The sequence below is a fragment of the Pelophylax lessonae genome, assembly GCF_965119305.1.
Source record: "Pelophylax lessonae genome assembly, chromosome: 8".
NCBI lineage: Eukaryota > Metazoa > Chordata > Amphibia > Anura > Ranidae > Pelophylax > Pelophylax lessonae.
In genome coordinates, this window is record NC_138775.1 from 274,912,061 (window position 1) to 274,928,226 (window position 16,166).

General features: G+C 42.7%; 1 protein-coding gene across 1 annotated transcript in view; it reads left to right on the plus strand.

Annotated features, from left to right (window-relative positions):
* DNAI4 (dynein axonemal intermediate chain 4) overlaps positions 1–13,066 on the plus strand; it is a 52,378-nt gene extending 39,312 nt beyond the window's left edge. The window contains exons 12-17 of the mRNA XM_082265253.1: positions 433–590; positions 2,085–2,209; positions 3,925–4,023; positions 9,006–9,232; positions 11,705–11,858; positions 12,948–13,066. Coding sequence (XP_082121379.1) covers positions 433–590; positions 2,085–2,209; positions 3,925–4,023; positions 9,006–9,232; positions 11,705–11,858; positions 12,948–12,998 — 814 coding nt within the window. The 3' untranslated portion in view covers positions 12,999–13,066. The remainder of the gene's footprint in view (positions 1–432; positions 591–2,084; positions 2,210–3,924; positions 4,024–9,005; positions 9,233–11,704; positions 11,859–12,947) is intronic.
* Positions 13,067–16,166: the final 3,100 nt, after the last annotated feature.

Sequence of the window (16,166 nt, forward strand, 5' to 3'; positions counted from 1 at the left end):
AACCTTTTTACCCCAGAGGAATCCTTGACATAATTATCAGGTGTTCAGGAAACCCCTGGTAAGATTATTCTGTCAAGGGTCATTGGGAAAATGTCCTTTACATTGGTGGTGGTAAGTGGGAAGAATGTTCCCCTACAGAGGTGGCCAGAATGACTCCCTGGCTTCTTGGAATTTAGCTTCAAAGGTTTAAATGCCATTCGGCAATCTTGCTTAGATGTGATATCGGTATGACTGCCATATCCTGTAGTAAAAATATAATTAACCATCATACTAATAAAATACATGTCGGCCAAATGGGCTGTTATGGAGATGGTTTTGCTGAGGTTGGGCAATGTTACAAAAGATTGATATCTCTTTCTTTGGAACAGTGATGGTTCCTGAGACTTAGTACTCTTGCTTTATTTGAGTCTCTTTTCTATTTCCTTCCATCAGTGATAATCCCAATAAACATACATGTCCAGTTTGGCAGCTAAAGTGGATCGAACAGGATAACAACACCCTGGGGGAAGATAATGGAGAGATCCTAGTGTCTATATGTGCAGATGGCAGGATTTCAAGATGGCTTATCCGAAAGGGGCTGGACTGTAGCGGTAAGGAAAGATACTAAACCCAAATGACAAATATCAATATTGTTTGTATTACTTTTTCCGGTCTAAAATATGTATCTGACTTCATGCGTTTTCCGTTAATGAATCATTTTATTCTTAAAATCTCACTGTTGCACTTTTTGTGTGACAGTGGCAAATTCAATCTCGATTATCTCCCTGTTGGACTACTGTATCCACCCTCTATGCATTCTCACATGGGATTACAAGCGCCAGCACGTCAAGCCTTCTAAGTTTATGCCAGCAGGTTGACTGAGACTCCGGGTTCATGCAGCAGCTCATGCTTATGTCCATCCTTCACTATTGTCATTTGTAGAAGGTACCAGAAATCCTCAGCACGCATACACATTGAATAATGCCAGTGCAGTGCATCATGGGATATGTAGAACAATAGTTCAATGAGATGTGGCCTATGGCTGCATTGATGTGCCAAGACCATCACCAACATAGAATTTATTTGGTAGTTATAGAACTTTTTAGACAGGTGTACTCCAACATACAGTATATGTAAAATAATCAATATTTTATTGTTACAATAGTCAGCCAATGATTTGGTTATGATGATTTTTATTACTATTGTAACAATAAAATATTGTTTTTGTTTTTCATACACTGTATGTTGGGGTATACGTGCTTAAAAAGTATCCTATTTTAAACAGGAGATGTGTACCGGGGCTGGCAGTGGGCATGACCATGGATCTATATGTACTGCTAAAGCCTCAAGCCCCAGCGATAACTGGTGCATAAAACAGTGTTTCTGAGGCTCCTCATGCAAAAATATCTACATGGTAAGCATTACTATGAAAATATACTCTGGCACATGTGCAATAATGCAAGGGTTTACTTCTTCTACTTTAAATGCTCTCTCATTCCACAAGGCTTCTGCCAGTGTTTCAGATTTCACAAAGGTCTGTACACATTTTAATGAGGGGCGAGGAGCCCCCTGTACAAGCATATAATGGTTAAAGAGATACTGTTACCTGCTCATTCAGGGCCACCCCACCAACAAGGTATATTCACCAATCCACACTCCCTCACAGCCTCCCCTCTGCAGCAGTTCTCCCTGGTTATACTCTGGTGTCAGATGGTGTCATGGTGATTGAATGATCAGTCTTGAGCGCTGTCACATAGGGAAGAGCACCTGGTCCCCATACTTCGAAAATTTACCCTGTTAGAACACTAGAGCAAAGGGTCTGAATGAGCAGATATGTGACAAGAGAGTTCCAATGGGTGAGTATACATTTCTGGGGGATGAACAATCTTGCTATCCCTGATTGGACAAAATTACAGCAAACCGCCTGGCGAACCGCTGATATCCAGCACTGTGGCGGGTTGATGGCAAAGCGGAATTTGAGTACACCTCCCATTTCTATTTTGTATCATGTTACTCTGTAAGGCATGACAAATGAGCAAGCCTTGATGTGTATCATAATTTTGCTATTGACTTAAACACATAGTTTCATTTTTTTTTTTTGGCAGATCTGATGAGATTAAAGCGCACAGGAAGCGACCGATCAAAAAAATCCTCTGGAGAGAAAGAGATAAAAGGGGAAGCATTCATCTCCCGGCAGGCTCCTGGGATGTGTTTTGACTTCCTTCCTGTGGTATGGGCTGATAAGATGCACTTGCATGTCACAGAGTCACACTGAGTGGTACTGATGGGTGAAGAAATTAGTGCTGTTTCCCACAGCAACCAAGCAGATAATTAATTTTGTTATATGATCAGATACCAGAGGAAAGATCTCTGCTTTCCCCTGCGCTGTGTTGTGTTTTATGACCTTAGAGGTTAGCCACAATGTTACGTGTTTTCACTTTACTAGAGCAACTCGCAAGGCCACCAGCTACTTTGCTGCAAGATGTCACCAATGGCGGCAGTGGTTAGCAGGAACGAGGAGGATATGATGAGGAGACAGAATGGCGGCAGTCAGATCGGTTGGGTTCAGGCGGAGGTCGAGGCAGGCAGCAGACAAGGAGACTTGGTTTCAAGGCAGGCGAAAAGCAAGGATGATCAGGAACAAGCAGAGTCTGCAAAAGGGTTTGGAGTCAGGCAGTCCAGAAGTTGGGCAAGCACTCTATAAAGATAAGATAGCTGCCAAGAAGTTACAGCGTCATCTACCATAAGGGAAGACGTTTAAATACCTTCCTTGACTTGTGCGCCCACCCCAACACAAGGGACACCCCATGCACGCCCTTGACCAACCATATTGTGCTCACCTGGTACGTTGTAGCACTCCTCTGTAGTGTCAGTCCTTGTCAACTTAGTACATCCATTGGTGCTATATAAAAATCTGCAAAATGAAATCTAACCGCATCAGATCTTCTGCGCAATCTGGTGTGCTTTGGTTTGATTTAGTATTTGCCCAATCACTTGATTGCAGACAGAGCCAGGAACAGATTGGAGAGGCTGGGGTTTATATTGAGGGAAGGGGACGAGCGCATATACCAGGGGTGGGCAACTAATTTTCCAAAGAAACCACATGATAACCTGGGACTGTTGTGGAGGCTGAACTTAATTCTGCTCAATCTTAATTTTTGACCTGGGAAGTTCCGTAAGTAGGTAAACATATAGAAAACAAACACCTGAAATTAGGAATAATAGGTAAGCAGCTCATGAAATCGGTCCCTTCCAGATGGGCAGTCGGAGGGGTGGGGAGTAAAAACAGGCAGCTAAACAGTGGTTTTATTGCCCTCCAGCTGCCCACCCAGACTGTAAAAAAAAACAGCCAGATGGGGCTGTTAACAAGTCGCTGCATTTTTAACCTGGGCTGAAGGGTTTGACAAGTGGCACCGCTTGCCAAACCCAACTATTGAGTTCAGTGGGGCGGTGCTACAACCACGTACAATGGACACGATTGCAGCGCAGTAGTGCAGCATTATAGGATTAAATCAGTGAGGACACTGACAGGCTCAGGGAGGTATGCTGAAAGTTGGGGTATCGAGGGCCAGGTAGGGACAACCAAAAGGCGGAATGTGGCCCTGGGGCCGCAATTTGCTCAGGTCTAGCATAAAGGAAGAGAGTGAGAAAAGAGGGCCAAGCGATGATGTCATCAGTGTGATGATGTAACCTTTGAGGGTTTACATGGCAATACCCAACCTCTGCATTCAAAGGACCCAAGATTACCAGAAATAAGGCAATTGCAATGCCATGATAAAAAACTAGAAGCTCTGGGCAGGCAGACCACAGTCTATGTATTTTAGGGTTTCAGTTTCAAGTTTTACTGAAATACACATTTAATGTTACAACCAAAACTGTTTTGATTGACATTAGTGAATCAATCCGTGTAGGGAAGAGAATACACAATTTTGTGTTTTATTCTAGGACTGTAATATTTACCTTGCTGGTACTGAAGAGGGTCACATACACAAGTGTTCCTGCTCATACAATGAACAGTTTTTGGATACCTACAAGGCACATAAGGTGAGAATTTTTGTTACTCCTATACTTGGCTAAGTCCAATATCCCGATCACCTCCAGCTATATGTCGTGTCTCCAGATTTCCTGTGTGTCTATTGGGATCCCTATGCTGTAATCAGGCTTCAGTTACTCTTCTGTTCTATAAAAGTATGAATTTGTGGGGGACATTTGCTAAAACTGGAGCTTTCAGAATCTGGTGCAGCTGTGCATGGCAGCCAATCAGCTTCTTACTTCAGGTTGTTTAATTAAACTTTGGCAATAACACCTGGAAGCTGATTGGTTTCTATGCACAGCTGCACCAGATTTTGCACGCTTCAGTTTTAATAAATAAAACCCTTTATTAGCAGTTTAAAAACTATGAATTGGTGCTCTTTTGTCTGGGACTTAGAACCTAACTCCATTCTTCCCTTCAGTCTTGCACAGTTGTACAGACTCCTCTCCTCTATTGAAATTGTTTACTCTGATTTCACCAGTGGCGGCCCGTCCATTGGGGGCACAGGGGGGCTGCCCCCCCACCCATGCATCCGACTCCCTAATCTATATGCAGGGCGCCGGACGCATGGATTCCAATGGGTTTTGTTTTTTGTTTTGTTTTTTTTAAGCACGTGATTAGAGGCTCTAATAGGCTTCAAAAAAGGGTGGGCTCGGGCGCAGAGCACTGCGCCCTGGGCTCGCCCAGTTGTGTGACAAAAGCGAATGAATATTCGCTATTGTCACACGGATTCTCCTCCTGGCCAAACAGGAAGCAGATCCTGAGACCCGTTTCCCGATTGGCCAAAAGGAGAAGTCATGCTATCTTTTCCAGATTCCAATATTAATAGATTCCTTCATTCTAGGTTCCCCTATCTTATCCAGATTCCTGTGTTATTAATAGGTTCCTTTACTCTAGGTTCCCCTATCTCTTCCAGATTCCGGTATTATTATTAGATTCCTTTATTTTATTAGATTCCTAAAAGATTACTTTATTGTACGTCCCTCTATCTCTTCCAGATTCCTGTATTATTAATTGATTCCTTTATTCAACATCCCCCTATCCCTTCCAGATTCCTGTATTATTAAAAGGGTTCCTTTTTTCTAGGTTTCCCTATCTCTTCCAGATCCCTGTATTATTAGATTCCTTTATTCTAGGTTTCCCTATCTCTTCCAGATTCCTGTATTATTAATAGATTCCCTTATTCTAGGCTCTCCTATCTTGTCCAGATCCCTGGATTATTACATTCCTTTATTCTAGGTTCCCCTATCTCTTCCAGATCCCTGTATTATTACATTCCTTTATTCTAGGTTCCCCTATCTCTTCCAGATTCCTGTATTAATTTTTGATTCCTTGATTCTAAGGTTCCCCTATCTCTTCCAGATTCCTGTATTATCAGTAGATTCCTTGATTCTAGGTTCCCCTATCTCTTCCAGATTCCTGTATTATTAGTAGATTCCTTGATTCTAGGTTCCTTATCTCTTCCAGATTCCTGTATTATCAGTAGATTCCTTGATTCTAGGTTCCCCTATCTCTTCCAGATTTCTGTATTGGATGAGATATCTTTCAGTTTGGTGCCGTATCAGTTACTAATGATTCAATCTATATCATTAGCAAATGACACATGAGTTTGATGATGCTTTTATGGAGAACGGTCAGGCCCTGTTCCTAGAAAATTGGATTTCCTTGCTACTAATTGAGTACGATTTATAGGTTGCCTTCTTCTTACAAGGCTGATTTCATTCCAAACATTATTTGTAAATCAGTTTAGAAATTGGAAGGTTCCGTTTTTGTTACCCTAATGACTGGCTCGTATTCTTACCTGTATGAAAATGTAAATACTCTGGAGTTATGTCTAGCATTGCATGCTGATACAGGTTTTATCCTGAAAATACCAATACTTTCTGCCAGGAAGGGTTGCTGGTAGTTTACAGAGAAACTCTGGGCAAATATAAAATACACACATTATTGTGCTGTGATTCCATTAACACATCATTATTTATTTTAAATGCAAACAGTGAAAAGACCTGAATATGATATGGTATTAGCCTCAGTGCTTGTACAACAGAGATTAGATTGGGAGAGGGAGAAGCAGCACAAGCAGCTAATCCATTGTGCTAAAAGGAGGATAGAGATAAGCACATCAGTCTGCTGCTTCTCTCTTTTCTTTTCAGTCACAACCTAGGGCAGGGACAAGAATTGTAAAAATGCAATAACACTGGAGCTGAGGCCTGTTGACTGTGAATTAGGGATCGACCGATTATCGGCAAGGTATATCGAGGGCCGATATTGACTTTTGCCGATAGATCTGTATCGGCCCCGGAACTGGCCGATATTACAGATATTCCAAATATTGCTCATGTAAGGGTAAAATGACGTCACATAGCATAATTCCATTTACAAATGTTATTGAATATGCCACTGACATATGTACAGATTAAAGATATAAGCAATTCCACATTAGCAGATCTGCTGGCAGATCAGTATCTCTCACCCACTTGCCGTAAGTGACACCCGAGATCGTATGCCGGACGGAACGTGCGTGGTCAGGCGCGGAGCGGTATCACCCGGGTATCACTTATGGTAAGTGGGTGAGAGATATGCTGGAAGATCTGCTAATGTGGAATTGCATATATCTTTAATTTGTACATATGTCAGTGGCATATTCAATAACATTTGTAAATGGAATTATGCTATGTGACGTAATTTTACCCTTGCATGAGCATCACCACCTAATGGTTGGAGGAGGAGAAAACTAGTCTCGGACCCTGACATAGGATGTACAAAATATCGGCCCATACCGATATGTGATGGCCAAAATATCGGTATCGGCAACGAAAAACCGATATCGGTCGATCCCTACTGTGAATAAGCCATGTGGTTATGCGGCTTGAGCTAGCAGATATGCAAGCTGCATGAAGTGCCGGTTCACACATACGCGATACGGGAACCCTGCAAATCCACTGCAGGTTCCCACATCGCACTCAACTTGCAGGTAGTTCACACTGACATATGCAAATTGCTGGGGGTGTCAACAGCCCCAGATAAGTTTGCACGTTTCTGGGGAAGAGTATATGATGGGTGATCTGATCATTGTTACACAGTCTAAATTACTAGATATGTGCCGCCCCAAAAAAATATGTTATGTTTCATTTAAATTAGTTAATTACCTAATTTCATTTAGGTAAATTCATTAAATTAATTTCAGGAATTTCTTTAGCTTCGTTTTATTTATTCGAATTTTCCTACTTTGACTGAATTGAATTAAATTCCACCAAATTAGGAAAATTAAAATTTGAAGTTTTTATTTGATTCAATGCGGTTGTCAAATTTTTTACATCTAAGAATTGCAATATGTTTACATTTCATATTTGTTTCCAAATTCAAATCAAATTCGAATCGGATTTGAATTTTATTTCGGACAAATTTTGTGTAGTTATTTCGGAGGATTCATTTACACTTGTTACTACTGTGATTCGGAATGCGGATACATCTGAATTTCCAAACAACGAAAAATGTGTCCGAATTTTGATTCGGAACGAAACGAATTGCACAATGTCTATACATTTCTGTGTTCCTAGCTGGTAACGGATTTAGTCAGCAAAGTGTCCATTTTTGGCCTCCCTCTCTACATTTTAGCTAGAAATAGAGGTTTTGGTATGAATAATCTTTGTAATGTCCTGGTCTGGTCTATACTATGTAACTGTGGACATTTATGGCGCTTTTCCACTGCATGGTACCGCATGGTACGCGTTAGAACGGTTCGGTATGGTTTGGTATAGCGGAGCTTTTCCACTACATGATGGTACGGCTCGCTTAAACAGTACCACCTCGGTTGGGGTTCCAAGCGGGCCGTACCTATACCATATCCCACAATCCTTTGCATGCAGCATTGATTGTTTGTCACTACTAGCCACTGATTGGTCAGAGAATCGTTGTAATCCCACCCACGTACTACTTAGTGGAAAAGCAAACCTAACCGAGTAGAGCCTATACAGTGCTGAAAGGTTCTGACTCATACCACGCAGTGGAAAAGCAAACTGAGCCGAGCTGGGCCAAGCAGTGCCGAGTGGAGCTGAGCCGGTACTTGCAGTTGAAAAGTGCCATTAGTGAACAAACCCTTCACTTCCCACCCCAAAAAGCATTAAGAGGAAACATGAAAAGTCTTCTACATATCTCAGCACCATTCAGGCAAGACATGAAGGACAGTCACTCTGCTCAATACCACTTAATATTACAGACCAGTAGAAAAGTTAGAGCATCTTACCTGCCTTATGTTTAAGTTGAACAATGCCTAGGTCCCATATTGCATGTAAATACACCTCTAAATCCCAGAGGGCCCTGTAGTACATAAATGGTACATCTGCCCCTGTTTCTAGTTTGCCAGTTGGTCATTATGAGGAGATCTTAGAATCCCATGTCCTTTCCCTTTTATTTTCAATACAAGAGTCGTAAAACCCTTTATAACGGGGTGGCAGAGGTGGAGACCATGATGGGCATCTCACTATTAGATATGCAGGACTCTGAATTCAACCCTCTGGAGCCACCCATATCTGAAACAACAGTGCACTGACCTTCAAAGTTTGGGCAGGTCTGATCTTCACTCCTGACCAGCCCAGGTGAATAAACAATAAAGACCGGCCTCAGCCTACATATCTCAAAACCATGATAATGCATTTCGCCCTGCCCACTGAGACTTAGTCATTGAGACCCTATGACTATGCCCCAGTGGGCGGGACGAAATGCATCAGCGAGTATGCTTTGGTGGATACATGTAGGCTGAGGCCGCTCGGGAATAGCAGCGATCCTTTATTTCTTACATTTACTAACCCCCTGGATTGGTACTATGACAACCTTGCACCCCATGATCTGGGACACAGGGATATGCTTTCACCTCTACTGTGAGCGGCACCCAAAGCAATCAAACTGGTCTGTTCTTCTGTTATATCCATCACTGCAGCAAATTCCTTATGATAATACGTACTGTCTGTCTAAATGTCTCTTCATATTTCAGGGTCCAGTCTATAAGCTGGCGTGGTCTCCCTTCTGCCCGGACGTGTTCCTCAGTTGCTCAGCAGATTGGTGTGTTCACTTGTGGCGTCAGGACATCCTGAAACCTATCTTAACATTCTCGGCCACAACAAATGCCGTCCATGACATCATGTGGTCTCCGACCTCGCCGCTAGTGTTTGGAGCAGTAAATGAGAATAGGGTGGAGATCTGGGATTTGGGTGTCAGCACGTAAGTCATCTGTTATTGATTGTTTAGAAAGAGTGACATTTTGGGGTTGATTTACTAAAGGCAAATAGACTGTGCAAGGAAAATAAAAAAAACAGCATTTTTGCATGCCAATGATTAGATGATGGAAGTCAGCAGAGCTTCAGCTCATTTACTAAGCTCTGGTGCAACTGCACTTGCAAAGTGCACAGTCTGTTTGCCTTTAGTAAATCAATCCCTTTGTTTATGAAGCCATGTGCAGTAAAATGGTAACACCTAACTGGTGAGAAGATAATGTATAAACTCACTGCTTCACTCCTTCATTGACTTCAGTTTTCACTCTTTCAACTGCATCACACTAGTTACAGTATCTCACAAAAGTGAGTACACCCCTCACATTTTTGTAAATATTTTATTCTATCTTTTCATGTGACAACACTGAAGAAATTACACTTTGCTACAATGTAAAGTAGTGAGTGTACAGCTTGTATAAGGGCTCTTTCACACGGGCGTTCAGTTTTTTTTGCCCGATCAGGTCCTTTTTTTTTTGAAACGGACACGGATGACACTTGTGTCATCCGGTCCGTCTGTCCGTTTTTCATCCCATCCATTTGCGGATGAAAAACAGACATAATGTATCTCTATGTAAATACGGATGTCAGCGGATGACACCACTGACATCCGTTTTTGCGTCCGTTCCGTTTTTTGAACGGAAGAAAAAATAGGTTTCTCTTCCGTTCCAAAAAACTGAACTGAACGTAAAGGACGAAAAACGGATGTCAGCGGATGGTCATCCGCTGATATCCGTATTTACATAGAGATACATTATGTCCGTTTTTCATCCGCAAACGGATGGGATGAAAAACGGACATACGGAACGCCCGTGTGAAAGAGCCCTAACAGTGTAAATTTGCTGTCCCCTCAAAATAACTCAACACACAGCCATTAATGTCTAAACCGCTGGCAACTAAAGTTGTTTGGGCATTTTAAAAGTTATATACAATTATGTCCATATATATTTGGACACAGGCACAATTTAAGTTTTTTAGGTACTTACCAAAACATGTTCAAGGTATAGTTATATAATGGATATGAGCTGAACGTGCACACTCTTTTAAGTTTAATTTGAGGATGTACATCCAAATCGGAGGAAGGGTTTTGGAATTACAGCTCTTAAGAATAGCCCTACACTCTTTTTTAAGGGACCAAAAGTAATTGGACAATTGAATCAAAAGCTTTTTCATGGCCAGATTTGGCCTACTCCTTCATTATTACTTCATCAATTAAGCAGGTAAAAGGTCTGGAGTTGATTCTAATTATAGTATGTGCATTTAGAATCTATTGCTCATGCATTTAAAGGAGCTGTCCGTGCAAGTGAAACAGGCCATTGTAAGGCTTCAAAAACAAAACCAATCCATCAGAGAGATAGCAGCAACATTAGGAGTGGCCAAATCAACAGTTTGGTACATTCTGAGGAAAGAAGAAGGCACTGGTGAGCTCTCAGCATCATAAAAAGGCCTGGACGTCCACAGAAGACAACAGTGGTGGATGATCGCAGGATCCTCTATATGGTAAAGAAAAACCCACTCACAACACCCAGACAAGTGAAGGACACTCTCCATTGTCAAAGTCTACAATCAAGAGAAAACTTCACGAGAGTAAATACAGAGGGTTCACCACAAGGTGTAAACCATTCATAAGCCTGAAGAATAGAAAAGCCAGATTAGACTTTGCCAAAAAACATCTAAAAAAGACAGACCCGTTCTGGAAAACCATTCTTTGGAAGGATGAGACTAAGATTAATCTGTACCAGAATGATGGGAAGAAAAAAGCGTGGAGGAGGCTTGGAACAGCTTATGATCCAAAGCACACAATGTTATCTGTAAAACATGGTGAAGGCAGTGTGATGGCATGGGCATGCATGGCTTCCAGTGGCACTGGGTCATTGGTGTTTATTGATGATGTGACAAAAGACAGAAGCAGCCAGGAGAATTCTGCAGTGTTTAGAGATATACTGTCAGCCCAGATTCAGCCAAATGCAGCAAAGTTGATTGGACGGCATTTCACAGTACAGATGGACAATGATCCAAAACACACTGCAAAAGCAACCCAGGAGATTTTGAAGGAAAAGAAGTGGAATATTCTGCAATGGCCGAGTCAATCACCTGATATTAACCCAATTGAGCATTTCACTTAATGAAGGCAAAACTTGAATTAAAGCTGAAAGTCTGCACTTTAAATTCATTTGGATTCTTTTGTTTTAATTTTATTCTGGTGGCATACAGAGCCAAAAGTATGAAAATTGTACCGGTGTCCAAATATACTGTATATGGACCTAACGTTATAACCTTCTTTTTTCAGCCTGCTCTTCAGTCATATGACAGGTTCTCTTAAGCACTGAGCAGGTGGCTTTATACACCATTATATTTAGAGAGAGTCTATATTCATACATATATGATTGCTGTCTTCAGCTTTTGAACTTTTTGTCTTGTACAGATTAGACCCGATCATTGTGAGTTCTGCCAAACCTGGAGTGAGACTCACAACACTGCTCTTCGCTAAGAACACAAACTGCGTCCTGATAGGAGACAGCGATGGACAAGTCAGTGTGTACACGCTGAGAAATGTCTCAAGTTCGGATGCATCAAAGGTGAGGCTTTTTATCTTTGTTGTTACATTCATTCGGTATTTAATGTTTTTTTTTCTTTTTTAGTTTTAGATAAAGTCAGCCACAGTTAGGTTTCTGTTACTGTCTGTGTCACTGCTGGGGAGATTCACTCTTTTTGTTTGTTCTGGTGACCATTGTCTCCGAGACAGAAAGTGACAGAAAACGTAGTTAAGAGCTGCTCTTTTGAGATCGCTCGTATTTGAATCAATTATAACTTGCAATGTGTATGGTGAGCATTAGATGTGATCGGGGGCTGAATGGCAGCTTTCAGCCTAGGGGGCAAGTACAAACCAGAGGCCCATGGTGCAGTGACTCGGCCCCCCTCTCACGCTCCCTTTTCCAGGCCCCCTCCTGACCCCCATTCCAGGCTGAAACTCTGCTCCAGATACTCTCTACTTACTATCTGAATCCAAGTTCCTGACCTGGCCATCAGCGGGCAGTTGGGGGGAGCTGGGGCAGCTCAGTCGGGGCTGCCTGTGGGAGGAGAGTCTCCAGTGGGGCTCCATGCTGGGGGGGTGGAACCTGCGCTCTGTCCTTGTCTTCATCCCGCACTCAGTAGGTCAGCAGTGGGGACATTTTACTTCTCTTTACCAGGAATCCTTTAGGCATATCTGTGGCAGAAGGGGGCATCAGAGATGCCCGGGGGGCAATTGCCCCCCTACCCCCTGGCCCAGTCCTCTCCTGGATGTGATCAGCCCCGGAATAGATACATAAACTGAACCACATCTGTTTTTTTAAAGTAATGACAAGGTTGAATGTATCCATTAGGCCAACAAGTGTTTAAACACACAAGACTTCTCATAAATTCCTTGCATGCAAATCCTTTCCTGTAATTATTTTATTTCTTTTTGTATCTTCTGCACATTTTTCATCGTTTACAGGCCCTTCCTTCCTTCCCCCCCGTAAAATGTGACTCAGAGCTAAGTGCTGTTTTATGGCAGACACCACTCTTTATGACAACTGGCCGAGGCCCTTCTGTCATTCCGTCAATCATTCGGATAAATCTCCCGACTCTATCCCATAATTCAGTCTGCCTGCCTATAATAATGGTATCTTCTTTCTTTCTTACAGGTGAACGCTTTATACGATCTCATCGGAGCAACTCTGGCCAGTCAGCTGTAATTTATTGAGAAATATTGGTCCTGACAAGCAGATTTGGTGACGTCATGGAACAAGTGCAAAAAATAAAAAAAGAAAAACAATAAAATCTATTTGTATATAAAACAGGTGGTGCGTGTGCATTTATTCCTAGATTTTTCTTATGCTTTGTGTAACACAAAAAAGGTACACTGGATTGCATAGAGGATCATGTTAACATTTAGAGCAGGGGTCCCCAACCCCCAGGCCGCAGACTGTTGATGACAGGGCCACACAGTGAAAGGTGAGCGGCAATCGCAGGGACCTATCACAGACTGTGGATGCCCCTTACCATCTGCTGTGCGGCCATGCCCATGTATCCGCTCCTTCACCCAACTGGCTGACAATGTCATCCTATTAGCAGGGCAGGAGGAGCTGCAGATGGGAATGGAGAGCTCCTCCCGCCCCCTGCCTTACTGATAGGATGACATTGTTGGGTGGGCAGAGGAACCGGGAGAGGACACCCAGACTGAGCAAAGCCTCTGCCCTGCCAAAGGTAGGAGTCCTGTGCAGGGAAGGCAAAGATTACAAAGGGGAGAGAGGAAAGGGGGGGGGGGGGGTGGAGACTGCAGGGGCATTGTGATGGAGTAGGCTGTGATTGCTAGGGGCACTGAAATATAAAGGGGACTGCAATGTAAAGGGGCACTGTAATCATTACAGTGCAGTCCCCTTTACATCACTGTGCCCCCTTTACAGAGCAGTCCCCTTTACATCACAGTCCCCCCTTTATTTCAGTGTCCTCGGTTCCCCTTCACATCCCAGCTCCCGCTTTGTCATCACAGTGCCCCCTTTACAGAGCAGTCCCTGTTACAATAATGTAAAGGGGCACTATAATGTAAAGGGGGGCTGTGATGTGAAGGGGAACTGAGGACACTGATATAAAGGGGGGGCTGTGATGTGAAGGGGGGCTGAGGACAGACTCAGTGAATATCCCATCCCCAACCCGTCCAACAACTAACAACACCGCCCCCCGGGCTCTGGGGAAATTGGCTGCCATAAAACCACTCCCTGGTGCCAAAAAGGTTGGGGACCGCTGCTTAAGAGCACCAGCATATATTGTAAATACTATTTAGTTATCAGGCCTTTTTTCAAGTTTTCAGTGCTGTGATAGTTTGACAATTACTTAGTCACGCAACACTGTACCCAAATAAATTTAGCCTCTTAGCAGCTGAGGACCACAAGTCTAAGTAGCATGGGCATGCACAGTTGTATCAACGGCATCATCTGTCACCATTCAAAAGTATATATAATGACCTGTAACTGTAAGTCTACCACATATAAAGTATATGGTGTCCTCAACAACATGGCAGCAGAAAATGCTTTTGATTGAAATCTGTCAGCTTTGTACTGTATGTCTGCAACAGCTTTGGAACTATACAGTCACTGTTGGCCAACAAATGAATCCCCCCCAGGCTGTGGATCAATGCTGCGGCTGACTGTGACTGTATAGTCCCTACATAAACAATAACTGTCAGGACTAAGGGTCAGGTAAGTAACCAGTAGCACCAATGATCTATTCTTAATGCCACTGACCACCAGTGTCAGGGAGCACTTTACCACTGACCACCAATTTCATGGAGCACTTACCACTGACCAACAATGTCATGGAGCACTTACCACTGACCACTAGTGTCATGGAGCACTTTACCACTGACCAACAATGTCATGGAGCACTTACCACTGACCACCAGTGTCAGGGAGCACTTACCACTGACCACCAATGTCAGGGAGCATTTACCACTGACCACCAGTGTCAGGGAGCACTTTACTAATGTCCACCGATATGGGTATGGGTGATGTATGATTGTGAGCCTATGAAATTTGTCTGGGAAAGAGAAATGTTTGTACAACTTAGGAAGTAATTTTATATCTGATAAGATATGTTATCGGAGAAAAAGTCATAAAAGTGCAAATCCCTTTACAACAGGTAATGATATTTGAGTATGATAACATAAAACCGTCACTGCAAATATATCACATTACTGTTTCCAACAAAACATTGGTGTTATCCATTTTTTTAAATTCAAATAATACCTAGTGCTCTTGCTGTGAAGATCCTTGTTTAGACTATTACGGTTATTTGGGTCGCAACTGTCTCCCAATTGTGCTCTTGTGCTGTCAACCTGTCACCTACAAATTGAGGGGTGACTTAATCCAACCATGTTGATACATTGTGCAGGCATAGTCTACCCTTTTTACTACCTGTTTGGCCTGTTTTGTAACTTCCAGGTGCCAGTTAAAACCACTTCTTGTGTGGGCATTATCGGCAGGATCTACGCTTATTGTGGAATTTCAAGCCTTCGTACAATCTATTCTTACATTTCGAGATTTTGGTAGATTTATTGTAGCCCTAGCGACCCAGGACCATCTTCTACAGCATGTCCCTTATGATCTCTCCAATTGGATTGGAATGTGTCTTTTGTCTATGATATGGTTGCATATACTGTATATATACTGATATCTTCTGATGAGCAGATTTATCATATGGGAAACATGTGGAGAATGATCCTCATCACACTGCATGAATCGGCTTTAATCAAGTGGAAAAAACTTTAATGCATATGCCTCCAAAGACACATAGTATCCTGACCAGTGGGCATTCAAGATAACATATCCATGTATTCATATAGACCCTAAAAATGTTTTTATATTGTAAGATGTATTACAAATATTAATATCATGAGCTATCTCATAAAATATATTTTAAGTTAATTTGGCACCTTGCCGTGCCCATTATAAGGGGCTCTCATCATCTATGCAAAGTTGCACACCTCATGTGCCCATAAGGAAAAGTACCCTCCATCCCTGTGCTGGTCTGTATACTTGCTGTGCCCATAATTAGGGGCTCCCACCATCCCTGCACTGAGTTTCTGGGTCTGCACATCTGTGGTGCTCATTACGAGAGGATCCTGCCATCTCTTCGCTGAGTTCTTGGGTCTGTACAGCTACTGTGTCCATTATGAGGGAACCCCGCCATCCCTGTGCTGATTTCCAAGGCCTACACACTTGATGTGTCCATTATGAAGGGCTCCTATCATCCCTGACTGCGTTCCTGGGTCTGCACACCTGCTGTGTCTATTATTAGGGTCTCCCACCATCCATGCTGAATTTTATTTATTTTATATCACGCATGTAGGCAGGTTGAACCAATTA